We start from the raw sequence: 18438 nt of genomic DNA on the forward strand, positions 1-18438 counted from the left end.
GCCCTGGAAGAAATGTGTACTGTATACTAAATTAAGTATTTTATAAATGTAAAACTGGAGAACTTTAAGCCCTGATTCCATGCTCCTAATATTAGATTACATTAGATTAGATTCAACTTTATTGTCATTGTGCAGAGTACAAGTACAAAGACAACGAAATGCAGTTTACGTCTAACCAGAAGAGCAAAAAAAGCAGAAAAGTGCAATGTGATATACAAAATATAGACAGGTGGTGCATAGGCTGGACAAGAAAGATATTGCAGTGTTATAAGAGCAGAATAAATATGGCTATGTAATATGAACAATGTATGAACAACATGTACAGATATGTGCAATGTAGTAGCAGCGACATTATAATAGTAGTAAGAATAATATAAATATATGCAGTGTATTAGCAGAATATATAATAAAAACAGAATATGGATATTCTGTATGAACCATATAGACAGATATGTACAGTATGTACAGCTATGTGCAGTGTGGTAACATTATAGGTGTAGTAAGAATAAGTGTATGTACAGATAAATAGTATCAAGAGCAGTAGAATATGGCTATGTATAGGTGTAATCACAGTATGTACATTTGTAAATAAATAAATAGAACAGTATGGGTGGGATAGGATAGTGCAAATTGTCCAGGGGGGGCTTAGTAGGTTAATTGTCACCAGGATGCGGAGCAAGAGTTCAGTAGGGTGACAGCCGCAGGAAAGAAGCTTCCTCTGAACCTGCTGGTGCGGGTGCGGAGAGACCTGAAACGCCTCCTGGATGGGAGTGGGGTGAACAGACTGTGGTTGGGGTGAGAACACTTTGATGATGCTGCACACCTTGCGCAAGCACCGCTTGCCCTAATATATCGGAGATGTTAATTAAAACTAGATAAACAAAAACATTAAGTAAAAAAAAAAAAAAAAAAAAAGAAAGAAATACACGGTACTGCTATTTTTAAAGTTTTCTAATGTGTGGCTATGGAAGGAACCAAAATATGTATTTTATTTGAAGTCAAAAGAGCTTGAAGTTGAAGTCTCTCCATTTATAAATATGTATTTTGCTCAAGAGCTCTCTCCAAACAGGTGCACATAGATTATTTCACACAATACACACATGATACAAGAGTTTATGCATAAATACAATTTTGCCAAAGTCAAGGGTTTGTTTTAGGAATAATGCAACCGGTAAAGGACAGTTTACAACACCACAAATTCAAGCTTGTGAAAGTTTAGTGCCGAACCTGCATGTGTACAGAGTCTACATAACCTTCCTTTTATTTGTCTAAACAGAAACAGCAAGGCTTCTTTCAGTCCAGACAGGTTTACAGAATGATCTGAGCAAAAAAAAGGACAAAAAGCAACAAAGGAACTTATTATGGTTTATTAGTTTTGAATCTAATGTATCTTACATACAAATTTTACATTGGTAAACTGTCACTTTTATGACCCCCCCCCCTCCCAACCCTAAACTCAGATAATCAAAATGTACAATTTGAGCTTTTTTCCTCAGTCACAGCCCATTTCTATTAAACCGGTGGGAAGAGGAAGAAAGCTTGAGCATCGACCAACTGCAACATGAACCGTTTAAAACAAGAGTGAAAATTCTGCTGTTGTTTAAGAAGAGGGACAGCAGATCTGTTGGTCAGATTCACGCCTTCAAGGGCAGCACTTTTTATTCCTTAAAAGGACAACAGAAACCTAGCCACAATTCCAATGAAGATATACAAAATAATAACACTTTTTGATTGACAGTGTTTACAGACTGTCTACGAACTACAGTATCATACTCATAGAGTTGAGTGGCATGCTTCTTCCTCTATGTAGCATAAGATGAGGTTATTCTAATGACCGCCACGGCAAATCCAATACACCTCATGCACATTATGAATGTACACAGTATCAAAACATCACATTGGCAGGCAGCTACTGAAGAGCAACTGATGACCATTATGTTACAAACAGAACACTCCTATTTATAAGTCCTTTTTTTAAGTCAACTACACAAGATTTACAAAAACAAATGGGAAATGCGTCAGCATATAAAACATTCAATGGACAGATAGGAAAAGGCCTACATAGGGATTTCTGCTCCAAGTCCCCACAACTACAGCTCAGTGCCACTTTGGTGACGGGGTACAAGGGTGCTCACCAAGGCTCATCTGAGAAGACATTCATTTGAGAGTATGCAGTGTTGGAAGGATGCAAGCTGACAGAGGTAAACTGATTTTTCTTTCTATTACCAATGACAAGCAAAAGATCAGCACAGCACATGAACACAAGAACATAGCCCTGCTTAGTGGTTAAGAAAAAAGTGAGTCGCTTTTTGACAGCGGGAATTATTAATCCTTCCAAATCTTCAGGATTCTTACTTATTTTGAACTAATGTATTCTAATGTAAACTGGTGCCAGTCAAATGTTACATTTTTCTCCTTAATAGCAGATCAGAATATCAAGATTATGGTCCCACTGCTATCAGAAAATGTGAATTTGAGTTCATTCACAAGAGTAACTACTTAAATTAATTTGACATAACTTAATTAGGTGGTCTGAACTTTCTCCGACAGTCAGTTTAGGTTTACTGAAGGATTCTTGTGCTGGAATTAGGATTTTGGCAGGGAAAAACTAAGACATGTGACTGCCAATGTCAGAATACATCTCTGGAATTTGAGCAACAAGGCCAATGTCCTAAAATCCTATATTTGTGACTGACATAACTATATCTGACTGATACGTGTTAGAAAGCCTTTAAAACAGAAGACACTGGGGTCTGCAATGTAAACCTAAAATCTAAAGGCAATGAACCAAAAGGCAATAGCTCAAACGGAAATAAGCCCAAAGCAAAAAAAAAAAAACTGCTGAAAGAAAAGAAAAATGGCCACAAGCAAAGTGCTGAACAGAAATAGGCTGAGAACCATGTTTGTCAACTTGTGGAAGCTTTTTTATTGCTTTCCAAATGTCTACTACTTGAATGGAAATTCAGAGGACCTGCTGGATGAGTCTTTAACAATCTCAACAAATACTTTCCCCTCGCTGGTCTGTGACGATCTTTTATTGAGGGTTTCACAAACCCCAAAAGCTACAATTTGCAGTGCAGACACAGCATTGATAGAAACACGGCATGTAAAAGGCCTCTTTCTCCAAGTCTATTGTGGAGGAACTGGAAATACCATGATGTAATGATGAAAGGCAAACTCTCACATAGCACCTCACATCCTGTATAAAGGTGTCCTACTTATATATCGACAGCTGCGTTATTGCTCTCTGCCAAAGCTGGGAAAGCAGGATGTAGGGGTAGTAAGACACTACCTGAGATACAGGCAGCCCTCATTTCACAGCTCTGCCTCCATTTCAGATACAGACACTTTACGTTAGGGCATGTGGGCAATATTCATGTAGTGATTACTGGATTAAATCAGAAAAAAGGCTTATGGAGTTATCACTTCCTGCCTCCTGGAGGTATACGAGAAGTGGGACCCCACAATCAATGCTGGAGTGCCACTCTTCCACGTTGGCTCAAATCAACTGATTACAGATCACTCCTCGGCCTTTTAGCTTTGGATCTGCTGAATCCAACAGAGCCATAACATCTAAGGTAAAAAGAGGTTTCCCGGGGCTAGCCCAGATAGTAATGTAGTATAAAATCATCATGGAAGTTTTTCTCATGAATGTAGCAAACATGGTTAAGCCACGTTGACTTGCTCTCTGTCTGTCTGTTATTGAAGCAGGACGTTTCTTCATAGGCTTCGTCCCATAATGATGACGTCTTTGGGAAAGCCTTCCATTTTGGCCACTTCAAAGCATCCCAGCTTACCGTAGAAGTCCAACATTCTCTTGTCAGTCTGACGAACCTGACAGAACGCACCTAGGGAACCTGGAAGAAAGAACAGATAACAACTACATGTAAGTCAATGACAAAAATCCCAACAATTATCTCCCCCACAATCAGTGTGGCCAAATACGGTGTTAAGCTGACGGTAATCTTCTCATAGATGTTGTTCTATATCTATGAATCTTCTACTCTGACCAGAAATAAAATGGTTCAAGACCTCTGTCCCAGGAAGAGAAGATTATTTCAGCCAGTGCTTTGATAGTTTAGGTTTCTTAAAGCTGAAAGCCCTGTTTTCTCTCTTTTTTTGCGTCTCAAAAGGGATGAATTTGACTATTACATGGATAAAATAAGTCATATGAAAACTCAACTCAGAAAAGTTCTTGTTGTTTTGGACTAATTTTCATATTACAATAAGATAAGATCAATGGGCCTCATTCACCAATATCTTCCTAAGTTTTCTCTTAAATAGGTTCTTAAGAAGGTTCCTAAGAAAAGTCTACGCCGGATTCATGACGTGTTCTTAAACAGCAGATTTCTTCGCACCTGTGTTCTTAGGATTGATGAATCCCACGTCTTCGTAACTGAAAGCGCGTGCCAGTTGTTCCTAATTAGCATAAGAAAACGCCCCGCAAATTCCCATATAAGGACATGACACTTGTGCACCTCCTGGGAGACAGGTTTTCGGAGATTGTCGGAGTCGCGGTGGAGGAAGTACTGAATCTCAGTACTTAAATAAAAGTACAAATAACCAGAGACATATTTACTTTAGTAAAAGTATAAGGTGTCCATTACCACAAACAAGGCCTGGCTTTTAAAAGAAGTTCCTATCCTAACCAGCATAAAACGGAAATGTGTTGTTAGAATCGGAATGCGGTTGGTTTTATTCATGGATGTATTTTATTTTCTTTAACCATGCAAGTAAGCAAATAAAGTGTGTGAAGCAGCGGACATGGGGAGATGTGAACAGGTCCAGCCAAATAAATAAGATATGAACGCGTCTTACGCAGCCTGGCGGAGGAGTAAACGATGGAGAGAAATAGATATAGCAACTTTGATTTAAAAACGGGAATAATAAAAACAAACGTTTTCATTTTCACTTTTACCGGAGGCTGTATTACCGAGGGTCAGCGGCGCTGCGCCCGGGCTCTGCAGCACTAGAGCCGGCTTGGATCAGCGGTGCCCTTTATATACAGTATCTACGGCAACCAAACTTTACTGGTGAGACAAACGTGTGACGGTCAGGAAGACGTTTTGGCAGGGGGGGGGGAAACTGATCAGAAAATGTAACGGAACATTGTAGAAATGTAGTGGAGTAGAAAGTATAGATAATTGCTGCAAAATGTAACAAAGTAAAAGTCAAAAGTAGGCTATGCACTACTGAGTCTACTTAAGTAAAGTACAGATACGTGAACAATTTACTTTAGTACAGTTAGGACGAATTTGTACTTTGTTACATTCTACCACTGCATTTCGGCCCTATAAATAGCGATCAATCGCCAAATAACGCAAGATTTAAATCAGTTTAATTGCTGATGTAAATTGCAGTGTTAGTGTTTTTTTTGCATACTATGATATTTTTTTCAACAAATGATCAGAAATACATTACAGTACAATACTATCATTGTAAACAACTGTAGAATTAAATAAAATGCAGTAAGCAATCATTTGGAGCAAATTGTCATTACTCAAATGTGCGTAAGAGTGCTTTTCAGTGTTCGTAGATTTTGTTCTTAGCTAATAACAAAATCCAAGTTAAGAAAACATTAGTGAATGCCAGAATCTTCGTAAAAAGTTCGTAAGAAGGGTTTAAGAACACATTTCTTCGTAAGAACGGTTGGTGAATGAGGCCCAATGTCCCTGCTTGTTTTAAAATGTTATCAACACAGAAAAAAGTATTTACATTACTGATTAACACCTTTGTCTAATGCAAAATTTAATTATCTAACACCCTCTTACCAACAGGACTAATGACACTAATACATTACGCCCTTTCTGTAGTTAGTACAAGTAGTAACAATGAACATTGCTGTCATGATGGAGGCAGCTGCCACCTACCGTTGGCCTTAAGAGAAGATAGAAGACATCCCATCATGCTTTTGGCCACACTGGGGTCAGTGACCTTGGCGTGAATGTCAACCTTGATGAGAGAGGGGAAGTTGGAGAGGAAAGAGGCTGGAAGACCCTCCTCCTCTTCATGGAAACTCAGCATCATCTTCTACATGGACGAAAGGCAGAGACGGTAAAGTATTTCAATGTAACACTAGTGCACACAATCAAATGCAAACCGATACAGAGATCATGATAGTAAGAGAGATGAATTGAGAACCTACCTCAGCCTCTGTGAGGTCCTTCTCACAGTCAGGTTTGAGGTATTTCTCTTGCATGAAGGGAATCCAGTTCAACTTGCATTTCTTGACAAAGGGCTGGACATCCACAGTGCCAAGAGCATAACCGCAGATCCCTTCATCGTCCTCTAGCACAAACCCGTAGTCTGAACTCAGTGCCAGGAGACCTCCGACTAACCTGTGAACAAACATTTTGTCAGCCATGTTGGTTTGCAATGCAGGGGATAACTGCAGTCCAGGCTTTAATCTTCTCCATGTTTTACCTGTCTCCTATGAGGTCAGGATCCTTATCAGAGACTGGAATATCCTCCATTCCTTCACAGTACATTTCTTTACAGATTTTATAAATCGCAGTCTGCAAAAAAGAAGACAGATATAGCTGTAACTTTTATGACACGAGATAGAAAATCCAAAACTAAGCCCAAAAAATGCCACAAAGAATGTCAATGTGTATAACAAATGTTTGGAAATACACAATCTGAATCTACAGCAGCACTACAAATGTATGAGCTTCGGAGTGTGTATTTTCAAATAGTGAGCAGTTGAGCACACATTAAGTGCAAAGCATTCACAGCTTAAACTATTCCAGTTCTGCTGGGAATACTAGCAAGTGGCCAACATTATTTCTGCAACAATACATGTATGACGTTTCGTAACGGTTAGTATTTAAAGCGCACTACTTGGGTTCTGCTAAAAAATAAGGTAAGGCATAACCCAACAAACATCTTACCACATCTTTGGGGTAGTATGGCCTTATGGAATAGATTTTGGAGGTTGGCATTGCAGGTGGAGGTTGGTAGAAAAGATCGTTTGCCCCCTCTATTGGCAACAATCTCTGTGGGTATCAAAAGAAACCGATTCAGTTTCACTGAGACCAGGAGGTGTGCTGCTGTGGCTGCCTCACCCTGCATTTGCTACAGCTGAGCCACTATCAAACCAAAAGGAACTACAGACGAGAGCAAAGTGCTTTGGAATGACGAATATTTAAAAAAATAAGTCATATAAAGATATAAACTGACGTTCCTTGTTGATCTGACAGTGGACAACAAGAGCAAACATCACATCTTTCTCAATTTTGCTAGAGGAACATAGCACAACAAGCACATACACATTTGCTTTTCAAATAATAAAACAAGGGTGGTATTTTGGTCTGACTAAGGTTATACTGGCTGAAGGAGATGCTCCTTTCCCTTTTGTAAGACATTGCAATAATTTCGCTGCGCAGGACCCTCCTGTTGAGAAAAATAATGATGCTGGCGCAGAGAGAACTCCAGGAAAAAAACCAATGAGGCAAATTAAATGCGAGCTAACTGAGTAATTCAATGGCATATTGGTTGCCATCATGAGTCGTGCTACTCTCCAAGGATGGAGATGCTACTTTAGACTAGACAGGTGTGTTTGATCATGGAGTTTTCCCTTTGCATACATGCTTGCGTTCTCGCTGGCGCTGCGATGCTTGCGCGTGCGCTTTGCAAAGGGTTGGCTTGGTAATTTGTGCGCTGTTGTGCTTTCCTGCAAAGAAATGAGATGTCATGAAAATAAAAACCTAGTAATGCTCGCTTGTGCCGCATGCGCTAGGGAAAAGCAGCATCTCCTTGGGCAGTTGCTGAAAGAAATTCAAATTAATCAAATCAGAAAATGCCGTGCCAAACATTGGCTGTAGCCTCTTTTGTCAGGATGGGTTTCAGGTCACCCACTTCCCTCCCACAGACTGACAATATCCCAAAATAATACAAGGTCATGAACTTCTTTGGAGAACAAGTGAAGGGGATGGAACCCGGATGTTATGCAGCCCAACCCATTATAATCAGCTCACCTTGGACAGACCAAAGTCCTTCATATCTACGCAAATATTACCATTGTCGTCTTTGCTCACAACACTCTTTTTTTTTTTTCCCATTAGATTGCGGTAAATTCAGTGCATTAGATACCTGGAACTCTCCTGCTAGACCGCCCCTAAAGGCCCAGGGTTCTTGGTCTCCTCTAAGGAATTGTGCTGAGGACTGACTACGACACCCTGTTAGGAGCAGAGCCAAGCGGACATTGTTACCACAGGATGGGGCTCTCTGACACAGATGAAGGGAGTGGGGAACTGGGGAGGAAGGGGGTCATGTATCTAATAGCATAATCCATTTAAATAAATAAATTTTACTTTACTCATTAAAACATAAAAAAGGACCTAATTGGGACTATATTCAAAGGAAATATTTTATGATAAAATGGGGCTCAAGCAACTAAAGCTTACGTGTTTGCAAGGAGAAATCAGGTCCAAGATATAAATGCACCTTAAATTCTCCGTGTCAATACAACAATGTCAAACTGCTCCACATAAAATGGTATGCAGGTCTTAAGAAATAAGTTATTTCACGCAGTGAGGAACGCACGCTCTCCAAAAATTGAAGAGAGAACAGAATTAAGTGCAGTTCAGCCCCCTTTGGTGTTTTAGTAAGGGTAATTCTCGTTTGAAAAACTGACTGACTTCAGAAATATTACACTGACCATCAGAACTGAAACCCATTCTGTTTGTGGACTACAAAAGTAAGCTTCAGCTGCCGTCACCCCACTCATCTTAGCACCCCGTGTGAAGTCACATTCTCATCTTATCTGCCTTGTCACATGACTGGGGAGCATGAGTCATCAAACCAGGAAGACAAAACGAGAGGTAGTATAAACAGTCCCTGAGTTAAAGGGCCTCTCAGCTTTCTATTAAAAGCTATAATCAGACAGACCAAAGATAAAATACACAGTGGGGACATGGAGTGTATCTCTGCTGCACACAAGGCTCTCAGAGTCTGTATAAAGTGGTGTTCCTGCTAACAAAGTCTAACCTTGGTTGACGAGGAGCCCTTTCATGTGACCAGACAAATGCAGCGCGCGGGAAGGACACCTAATAGTGTTTTACATAACCTCACCCTGCTACCTAAAACAATTCCTCTGATGAACTGACACGACACAGCACGCAGATGCACCCACAGGAAGGAACTCCAAACTTGCTTACCCAAATAAAATAAAAAAAAACACGAAACGGAAAAAAGAATGATCTCTTGTTGGATGACATCCACCTCAATTATCTATTCAGACTGCATTGCCTTAACACAATCACAGCTATGCAGAAAACATGCAGCTTTTGTTCTTGCATGATCCAGCCAATGTGTGTGTGTGTGTGTGTGTGTCTGTGCGAGCACACTTTTTGTGACTACACAATCAGAAGTATCCCTGAGTAGAATGAAGATCATGTGCCATGGTAAATTTCAAGCGTAAATTCCCTTGAGTAGGTGCATCGGGCTGGTCTGAGCCATTTCTATAGGACAACAAAAAAACAAGTTAGAGAGTTGCTGGCAAAGGGAGAAATTTACAAGTTAACACTTAAGATTCAAAGCTATATCGCTGCGCAAAATGTGACTTCATCCAGAGGGCTGCTTCCTTTCCTCCAAATCAATGTTTTACATTTATAAATCTAGTAAAAAAAAAAAAAAAAAAAAAAAAAACATAAATCCCTTTCAAACGCAAACAAAACAAAAAGAATCAACGCTTGCACTGTGCACACAACGGCCACTGTTGATCCAATAGCAGTGGAAACGTGTACTGTGGATTCTTCCATCTGTACATAGTGAAGGGAGAAAACAGTAGAAAATAGTTATTAGTAAGTTTTCTCAGTACAATAGGTGCTGGCTGCACAGCTTCTATTAAGGGGAAAACATGGGGACTGATGTAAAACCCTGATAATAGCAACAGCAGAAGTCAACAGTTAGGCACTTAATGACACTGCAGTTAATAAGAGGAATATTCAAAGACAACTATATTTATGGAGCGCTCAATTTCCTCTATGTTGCTAGAGTGGTTGGATACAACAATTTACTGAGCCAGTAGTCTGGTTTTTTGAGGTGGTTTTGCCAGTGTAGGTATGCTGCCTGCTGTGTACTGTGTCCTCAGCTTGACCATATAGGACAGAAACCTGTGAATGAAACTGGGTTACAGGGGGTAACCTACAGGCCATGCTGGTGCTTCAGACTATTCGAAAGAACACTCCAAAAAAATGGAGATGTTATGGGCTGAATGTCACTCAAACTGCATCAAAGTGCACCATCTGAAAGAATGAAAGAAGGCGTGAAGTGAAGGGAAAGGGAGAAAAGGTGGAGAGAACGAATATCCTATCTTACAAACAAAAATGGTTGCCACACTAATACAGATTGAGCAAACAATTCAGAGGGCTACAATCCACTGACAGCCTCATTTTAGAGACTACTCAGTGACACAAAACGTCCTGTAATATATTCATGTGGTTTATGTTAAAAACCAGCAGAAACAAACGGAGACCAATTCAGATATTTCGGACTCAGTTTATGCACCAGAATGGCCTTCCATAGACAGTCAGCTTGCTCTCCAAGCTCGCGTGCGCAATAGGGCATGGACGGGGGAGGGGGGACGGGGGCTCCCATTCCCACAGACAGAGAGATGGAAGCAAGTGTGTCTGTGTGGGAATGCAGCAGTGATGTTACTGGATACACAGCAAGCAGCAGTAACCCTGCTGGGACATTTGCCACAGAGACCCAGTTTAGATATCACCAAGATGGGGCAGCTTGTTGTGGAATAAATAAGGAGGATGCTAGCAGTGCAAGCAGCATTCAGTCAGAAAAAAAAAAAAGAAAGAAATTAATGTGTGAAATGAGAATTTAATAGAATCATAACTACTGAGAGCTGATGTGAGTAGCCTGATATGTACTTATCTGATCTACTATAATATATATTTATTTTATTTTAATTTATTTATTTATATATATGTGGAGTATAAGAACTGTAGGAGTCAAGTCTTTGATCAGTAATATTACCATCTGTTAAGCAGAAATGTGCCAGATGTGTGAAATAATTTCAAATTAGCCTAACTATAAAGCACTGGACTACGGCATAATCCATGCAACTAACCATTAAAGTGCTCTTTCTTTATATAATCTGTTTGCTCTTTGATTTTTTAAAGGTAATTGATTGAGTTGTGTGTCTGAGAATAGCGAAAATCAGGATTACCAGACTTGATCAGACTATTGCTATGCTACTGTAATGCTGTCGTTAAAAGTGAGTGCCTTATGGTTCCCTTCATACATACCTAGCCATTGGACAAAAGACTTGACCATAGAAATGATGCTCTTAATGTCCCAGATGTAAGAGTAGAGGTCGTAAAGGATGGTGCGGTTGGCTGAATTGGACAGCCGTGTGAACATCTGGATGACTGAGCAGCACATCTCCTCAAACTTCTCTGCCCTTAATTGCCATTCTTCTACCTGCATGAAACACAGTGATTGGAAATAAGGACAAATAAATAATAATGACCATTTTGGTTTGTAACAGGCCTTTTTGCACAGCAGACATTTTTTACGTGTCATAAGTAAGAAAATTGCAGGTTTTTCTTATACCATTTAACAATGGTTGTGTTCTATTCGTGTCAGCCATGACGATTTTGACACATCATTACTTATTATTTGTTATTTATACCTGTGCTTTTATGTGACATGTCAACATGTCTTTGAGAAAAAGGCAGATGGTTTAACAGGGAAAGCTGTAGTTAACACAAATACTCACAGCACAATGCTCTTTGGTGCACTCCATCTCCTATCATAACCACACCACCCAATGGGCAGTATGGGTAGTACATATCCACCATTTTGTTTTCAGCATCCAACACTATCAAAGGCAAGTTTAGTTAATAATGAACTAGTTTTCTCAGATAGACCTATTCTCTCAACTGTGTGTGTGTGTATTAATTTCAATGAATCAACCCACCTTTTCAGTTTCCTTTCTCTTGCAGTTAACACTGACGACGCTGCTGTTGGCTCTTAGCCAGTTAAACTCCTTTAACATCTGAATGGCCTTGGGTCCATGCTCATAAGGCAGATAGAAGAGCTCTGCCAGCAAGGTCAGGTCCTCCAGTGTGAGGGGCTCTGCTGTGAACAGGGTCTTCTCGTTGGGCCCAGGGACAAACACATCCTGAAGACACAAACCAGAAATAATGCGACTTTGTAGGTAATTCTAATTTGTTTTGGCCTTCAACTGCAGATATAAATTGGCAAAATAAAAAGGACATGGGGCCATATTACAAATATCTGGGCACCTCGATTGACAACCGGCTTAAATTTGAACTGAACACTGCTTCTGTTTGCAAAAGAGGCCAACAAAGGACTCTTGCACTCAGGAAACTTGCTAAATTACAGGTGGACAAAACATTAATGACTTTGTTCTACAGAGCTTTTATTGAGTCTGTCCTAGTGTTAATTTTGTCACCTATTTTGAATTTAGTCTTAGTCTTGTGCCAAACGTCCTTGTTAGTTTTAGTCATTCACATATCACATATTATTATCACATATATTTTTTTGTTAGTCAAGTTTTAGTCGACTGAAAGTCTTGTCATTTTAGTCTAGTTTTAATCAAAAGTTTTAGTCAAAACATTTTAGTCTTTTTTTAAATAAATTATTTCTGAGATTATTTCTGATAACCATTTCAGTCAAATAGTTATTAAATTATATAATGTTATATAAATATTGAGCCTCTTCCTTATTTCACCAGTAAATTCCTGTTAAACAACAAAAACAACCACTGCATGGGAAAAGGATATTTTACAATAACTTTGAATGCAGCACGAAGCTTGCGAGGTGTATTTCAAGTGTACACAACATATGTGTTGTTTTTCAGACAACGGCAGCTGCAGACTGTCGTACGTCTGGGTGTTGGAATCCTCTACAGTGAAATACAGACAAACTTTACCCCGTTTAGCTGTCAGCATTTTAACCGTGGTTACTCCAGCTGCTAGCTAACGGTAGGCTAACGTTACCTACTGTCCGGTGTAGTGTTAACTAGCTAACGGTAGGCTAACGTTACCTGCTGCCAAGTATAGTGTTAACTAGCGTCCCGTGCAGCGATGTTTCGGTTGACTCTAACGTCCGTTAATGAACATCAGAGAGAAGCGCAGGCATTTAAGTGGCATCGAAATCCGCGTTGCTATTCTGTCCGGTAGATAACGGTCGTTAAGGCACCGGTCGGTGCAGTATTAGCACCGGGTCTCGGTACCCAACCCTAGTAACAGCTGAATATTCTATCTCATGATGAAAAAGTAGAGGCGATTGTAGACGAAAATGAAGAGAGACTTAGTTTATATTTTATGCAAAACATTTTAGTCTCGTCTTTTTTCGTCAACAATAATGCATGTTAATTTAGTCTTAGTCAGCGCTTTTGGACATTGGCGCAGTCTCGTCATGGAAAAAAAGGTCGTTGACGAACACATTTAGTCTCGTCTGACGAAATTAAACTAGTCTGTCCTGACATTTTCTATCAACTGCTGGTATGGAAACCTCACCATCAAGGATACAAATGCGCTTTTAAAAATTGTGAATGTGGCTAGCAAGATAGTGGGTGTGAAGTTCAATAGCCTTACTGACATTTTTAACAAACAGATTTTTTTTAAAAGCCATGTCTATTTGCAAGGACTCTGTACAGAGAATACATGTTATTACAATCTGGCTTACGTTTTAGCACCCCCTTGGCTCTTAAAAAGAGATACGAAAAACTATTTTATTCCTCTTTCCATTCAGGCACTCAACTCAGCTAAGAGGAGGTGATAGTTTTTGTTTATATTAATGACTCCTTTATTTATTTTAAATAAATAATTTTTTTATTGTTTTAAGTTCTTGTAGTTCTTTTTTTACTTTCATTATCACTCTAATACAATTCTGCAACTATTTATTCTTTAACTCAGGCTGAAGCTGCTGTTTTTATTTGTGTTAATTGTTGTGTGCTTTGTGTTGTATATTCTTCATGTGATGTCTTCCTGCTGCATACAAACTGCCCTTTTGGGACAAAGAATAAACTCAACGGAAATTAACTGAAGGAAACTCAAAAATGTGAGCAGAACCTGCTTGAGCTGATCATCTGTCTGCATAGGGGCAATATCACTCCCAGGGTCCTCCTGGATAGACCCTTCAGGGGACTTTGACTCTGTCAGACTCTCCTTGTCTGTATCCATGGGCTTCAGGTCCTCAGTCATCTTGTCAGCTAAGATAGGACCAATCTGCTTCTCCTCTGGGTCAGCTTCTGCTTCTGGCTCTGGCTCATCAAGCTTCTCAACCACCATCTCCATGGGCTCCTCATCTGAATCCTTTTTCTCCACCTCCACCTGCACAGGAGCAGTAGAAACATACTTGTAGAACCATATACAGATGCTGCCCTCTCCAGTAAACAAATGTTAAAGAAAGAAAGTGAATGTTCTGAGTTGCAGAAAGAAGCCCATACAGTAAAACTGTATAAATGACAATATATTAATCAGATCATATACTATACTGTATTAATAACATATGTCTTCTTTTATTCACATCAATAGAAAGCTTGATTTGAAGAAGAAACATAATACTCATTCCAGTGAAACTATATTGTCTCATAGTAACAATAAACCTCACCTCCTCTACCTCCCCAGGTCTTTTTGCCATGGGGTGTGAGAGTGGGTCCAGGCCGAGAGTCGGCATGGCCGGAGACATGATGGGCTGCTGGAACACAGTTGTGACTGTTGTGGAAGAGCAGAGAGAGGAAGCAGCCATTGATGACACGTCGATGGCTGTGCTTTTGGCACCACTCTGAGGCACCTGTCGGCCTGAAAGACAAAATTAAGCCTCACTGCATCATGTTCTTCAGTCACGAAATTATCATTTTAGGCTGTCAATGGCCACACTATGGGTGTATTCCAAGTGTAACTGCTGGAAAACCCATTAGCATAGAGATAGGCTATAATAATGGTGCTGCTCTCACTGTTGTATTGATGTGGCACAACAAAGTCCTCGAGCCATTCGGTGAGAGCCAGTTTTAGAGCAAGCTGCGGGCTGTAGAGCATGTCTGTCTCCAGTTCTTCATCACTGCCTTCATTCTCTAACTTGATCTGAATGGACACTGTGCTGTCCTCACCATCTGCTGGTAGAGGGCAAGACGGAGAAACAAACACAGGAAAAACAGCATTAATGAAGGACCTGCATTATGGTACCACGTGACAGAGTATAACCTCATACAGAGAGATCACAGTGTGTCCGCATTAAAACATTACAGCATTAAGTTGGTTAACTTTTGGATCATACTTACTCATGACCACATCCTTGCGCACCCCATTCATATTTGACTTATACCACGTGGCCAGAGTGTGGATTGCTACAAAGTTGGACTCAAACTCGCAGTTAGGGTTGGTGAGGACTCCCTTCAGCCTAGGGATGAGCTCTGTGGAGCGGCCCTTGTATGGACCCAAGAAAAGCCTCTTCTGGTCATAATCATTGGCGTGAATATTGTCCCAGATCACAGGGGCTCTTCTTAGGATTTTTGACACCTCTTCAATTGACTCCACGGTTATATCTTTGGACACCACCTTGGGGCCTGCAGAAAAGGAAACATTTCTCAATTAATTGTTTTATCTACTACTCTGACATGTGTGACTGTATGCTAAACTGCAGTAATGGTGTTGGTCAGTTGTCCGGAAACTGTGTTAGGCTTACCTGTCCATAGCACTTCAATGTCAGGCAGAAGCTTCTCTCCTACTGTGTGGAGGTAAGGGGACTGAGGGACATTTGGGTAGCAGAATGTTCCACAGTACTCTGTATTTCAAGGCAAGAGAACAAACAAATAATGAATAAATAAATCAGTAGATGAAACAATTGTGTAAAATGTGCAAATTCAGACAGAACTGATGTACCTGTGGGACAAAAGAGGAAGGTTTCGGGCTCTCCCAGGTACTGGTAGATTTCGTTGGTAATGGAAACCTGAGCGTGTGCAAATGAGCTGAACACCTCTTTGTCCGCGGGGCACATGTTTTGGTCAATATCGTCAAAAAGTAAGGCAAATGACTTGCAGCCGAAGTGAGTGACCTGGGGGGGAGACGGGACAAATAATTACAGAATAATGCAGAGTGTAAGATGCATGGAACTTCTGAAGATATCAATAGTTTGTCATACAAAATATTGCAATACCTGATCGAGTTTCCTCTTGAGTGCAGACACCTCTTTCTGATTGGAGAAGGTGATGTCCAGTCCAGGGGAAATAGCATAGATGAACTCTATCCCACGCTCCTTAGCAGCACCAATTAAAGTCATGAGTTGCTCTAGGAGATAGATGGGGGAAATCACTCACTTAATGCATTATTGTATTATCATATACATTATATACAACTAACTTTAAAAGCTTTTCCCCCATTTCACCCATGTTTAAAACTGGAAAATTCAGCCCGTCCTTCAGAACTTAGATAACTAGGCATTACTCATTTTCCTTGCCCCAAGACAGCTGATCCCAAGATCTGTTCTGAATAGTCACCTGCTTCTTCCACAGAGTACAGCTCCCTCCAGAACATTCTGTGTTTGTAGTCATCTTTGGGTGCATAAAGATACGTATTCAGTCCCCATTTCTGCTGCCTGTGAAATGCAATGTTGTACAAACTCAGTATAACAACTAAAATCATCAAGCTGCAATATTAGTGGTATTTGATTAACATGCATGCTTAAATAATTCACATAGTTCATCATACCTTGTGAACAACTCTTTCCTCTGTTCCATTGTCCATGGTCGGCCATAAAAGCCTGCATCAGCAAACAATACATTTAGTTAACATGCAGTCTGCAGTGCTGATTTTCAACTACTTTTTCTGTGCAGCTTGACTGCTACAACCATACAACTAAAGCAACTGCCCCCAGGTGTTGGCTGGAAGTGCCATTAGACGTGCTTTTTGTTTTGCTTATTATGACTGTAACACTTACCAATACTACTAACTGATTGGTACTTACCAATCTCAAACTAATTATTTTGTCTATGAATTGTCAAAAAAGTATGAAAAATGCCCATCTTAAGTTTAATTTATTAGAGGAGAATACTAATCTTATTTGTCCTTATTCTGTCTGGCCAGAAGCCAATCCACACAACTTATTCAATTTATAATATGACACTAACAAAAACAAATTATTCTCCACCTTAGTTAAGATGTAACCTGCCAATGTTTGGTATATTTACTTTACAAATGACAATTCATCCTATAACTGGAATTGTTGTTGTTATTGAATACCACCTGTTAATAACTGGCCACCTTAAATATTAATTTAACGATCTGCCCGTGAACGACCTGTGAAAATGTTGATTTATTATCTGCATTACGCTGCATGATTACTTTAACTTGCAACATATGAATTATACGTTTTTGTGTTTTTAAGGCTATTCACAATCGATTTCTAATTATTGATTCCCATTGTACACTGCCCTACTGACTTTAATTTGCAACTCTAATAATCTTCTTCCCCAGGAAGCAGGATTTATATAATAGCAATACTAATAAACTTTATTTATAAAACACTTTCCCAAAACACTTAGGCTATTTATGATTGTATGCAGAGCACAACTAGATTACATTTGATTGTTTTAGCTTCTGTTCAATATTACCTTCCACGACTCCACAGATGAATTTCCTGTGGGCCGTCGGTTCGACTCCAATGCCGCACTCATCACCCGGGCCGGGGGCCTCTGCACAAGCATCTCCGGAGACTGGGCTGGGACTAGGCTCACCGTCCACTTGAGGCGTTTCCAGCGTCTTATCTTTTTGAACCATTGTTAGAGATTTCCCTCGGTATAAAGTCGCCAAATTCAGAAAGCAGCGAGTTATGTTTTAGGTCTGTTGTTCAGCAGACAAATTCGCCAAGCAAAGCCTGGAGGAAATAAATCGCGTCACTGTCTGTCTGTCTAACGTTAACGTTAATACCGTCTATCAAAAATGTCGAAAACGTAGCAACTGCTTCTACACGATGTAATCGAAATTACCATCAGGTGTTATAGGACAACATTTATGGTGGTTAATATATAAGGAAAAACAAGATATTCGTTCGTTTTTGTCCGATCATTTTCTTCTCTTTATGCTAGATTTGCCCTGGTTTTCAGTCAGTTCTTCCTGTTTACACCGAGTGCGCATGCTCATAGGACTGGACTAAACCAGTCAAAACTAGATCTGCGTGACCAAACACCGCAAAGATATCCCCATGGCAAAGAGATCGATAACATTTCTAATCCACAACCCACAGTGGTTTGTCCCAATGTCCGACTCCGCAACGTTAACTTTGATCCAATGTAGCGAACATAAAAGTAAATTACCGTATAAATGCAGCTAACGGACAATTTATTTCTTTAAGCTAAATGACGGAATTTGTACAAAATGTCCTAATTACGTTACGTTTTTTTTTTTTATTATTATATTTGATTGTGTTTTTGATGTTCTATCTTATAAAAATGGA

General features: G+C 39.9%; 1 protein-coding gene across 2 annotated transcripts; it reads right to left on the minus strand.

Moving 5' to 3' along the window:
* Window positions 1-2931: 2931 nt before the first annotated feature.
* oga (O-GlcNAcase) lies at window positions 2932-18268 on the minus strand. 2 transcript variants are annotated; one of them, XM_028603146.1, is made up of 18 exons: window positions 17597-18268; window positions 16695-16746; window positions 16484-16581; window positions 16144-16274; window positions 15870-16041; window positions 15673-15771; window positions 15269-15553; window positions 14945-15100; window positions 14599-14789; window positions 14058-14318; window positions 11936-12139; window positions 11262-11436; window positions 8092-8177; window positions 6891-6995; window positions 6424-6515; window positions 6146-6338; window positions 5871-6030; window positions 2932-3857 (listed from the first exon to the last, which is right to left on the minus strand). In XM_028603146.1, the coding sequence occupies exons 1-18, from the start codon at window positions 17760-17762 to the stop codon at window positions 3721-3723; spliced, it is 2763 nt and encodes a 920-aa protein (XP_028458947.1). In that variant the 5' UTR covers window positions 17763-18268; the 3' UTR covers window positions 2932-3720. The 2 variants fall into 2 exon arrangements, with proteins under 2 accessions (XP_028458947.1, XP_028458946.1); XM_028603145.1 differs by having other exon boundaries at window positions 14945-15103.
* Between the last annotated feature and the right edge of the window lie 170 nt (window positions 18269-18438).

Source organism: Perca flavescens, chromosome 17 (assembly GCF_004354835.1).
Source record: "Perca flavescens isolate YP-PL-M2 chromosome 17, PFLA_1.0, whole genome shotgun sequence".
NCBI classification, from domain to species: domain Eukaryota; kingdom Metazoa; phylum Chordata; class Actinopteri; order Perciformes; family Percidae; genus Perca; species Perca flavescens.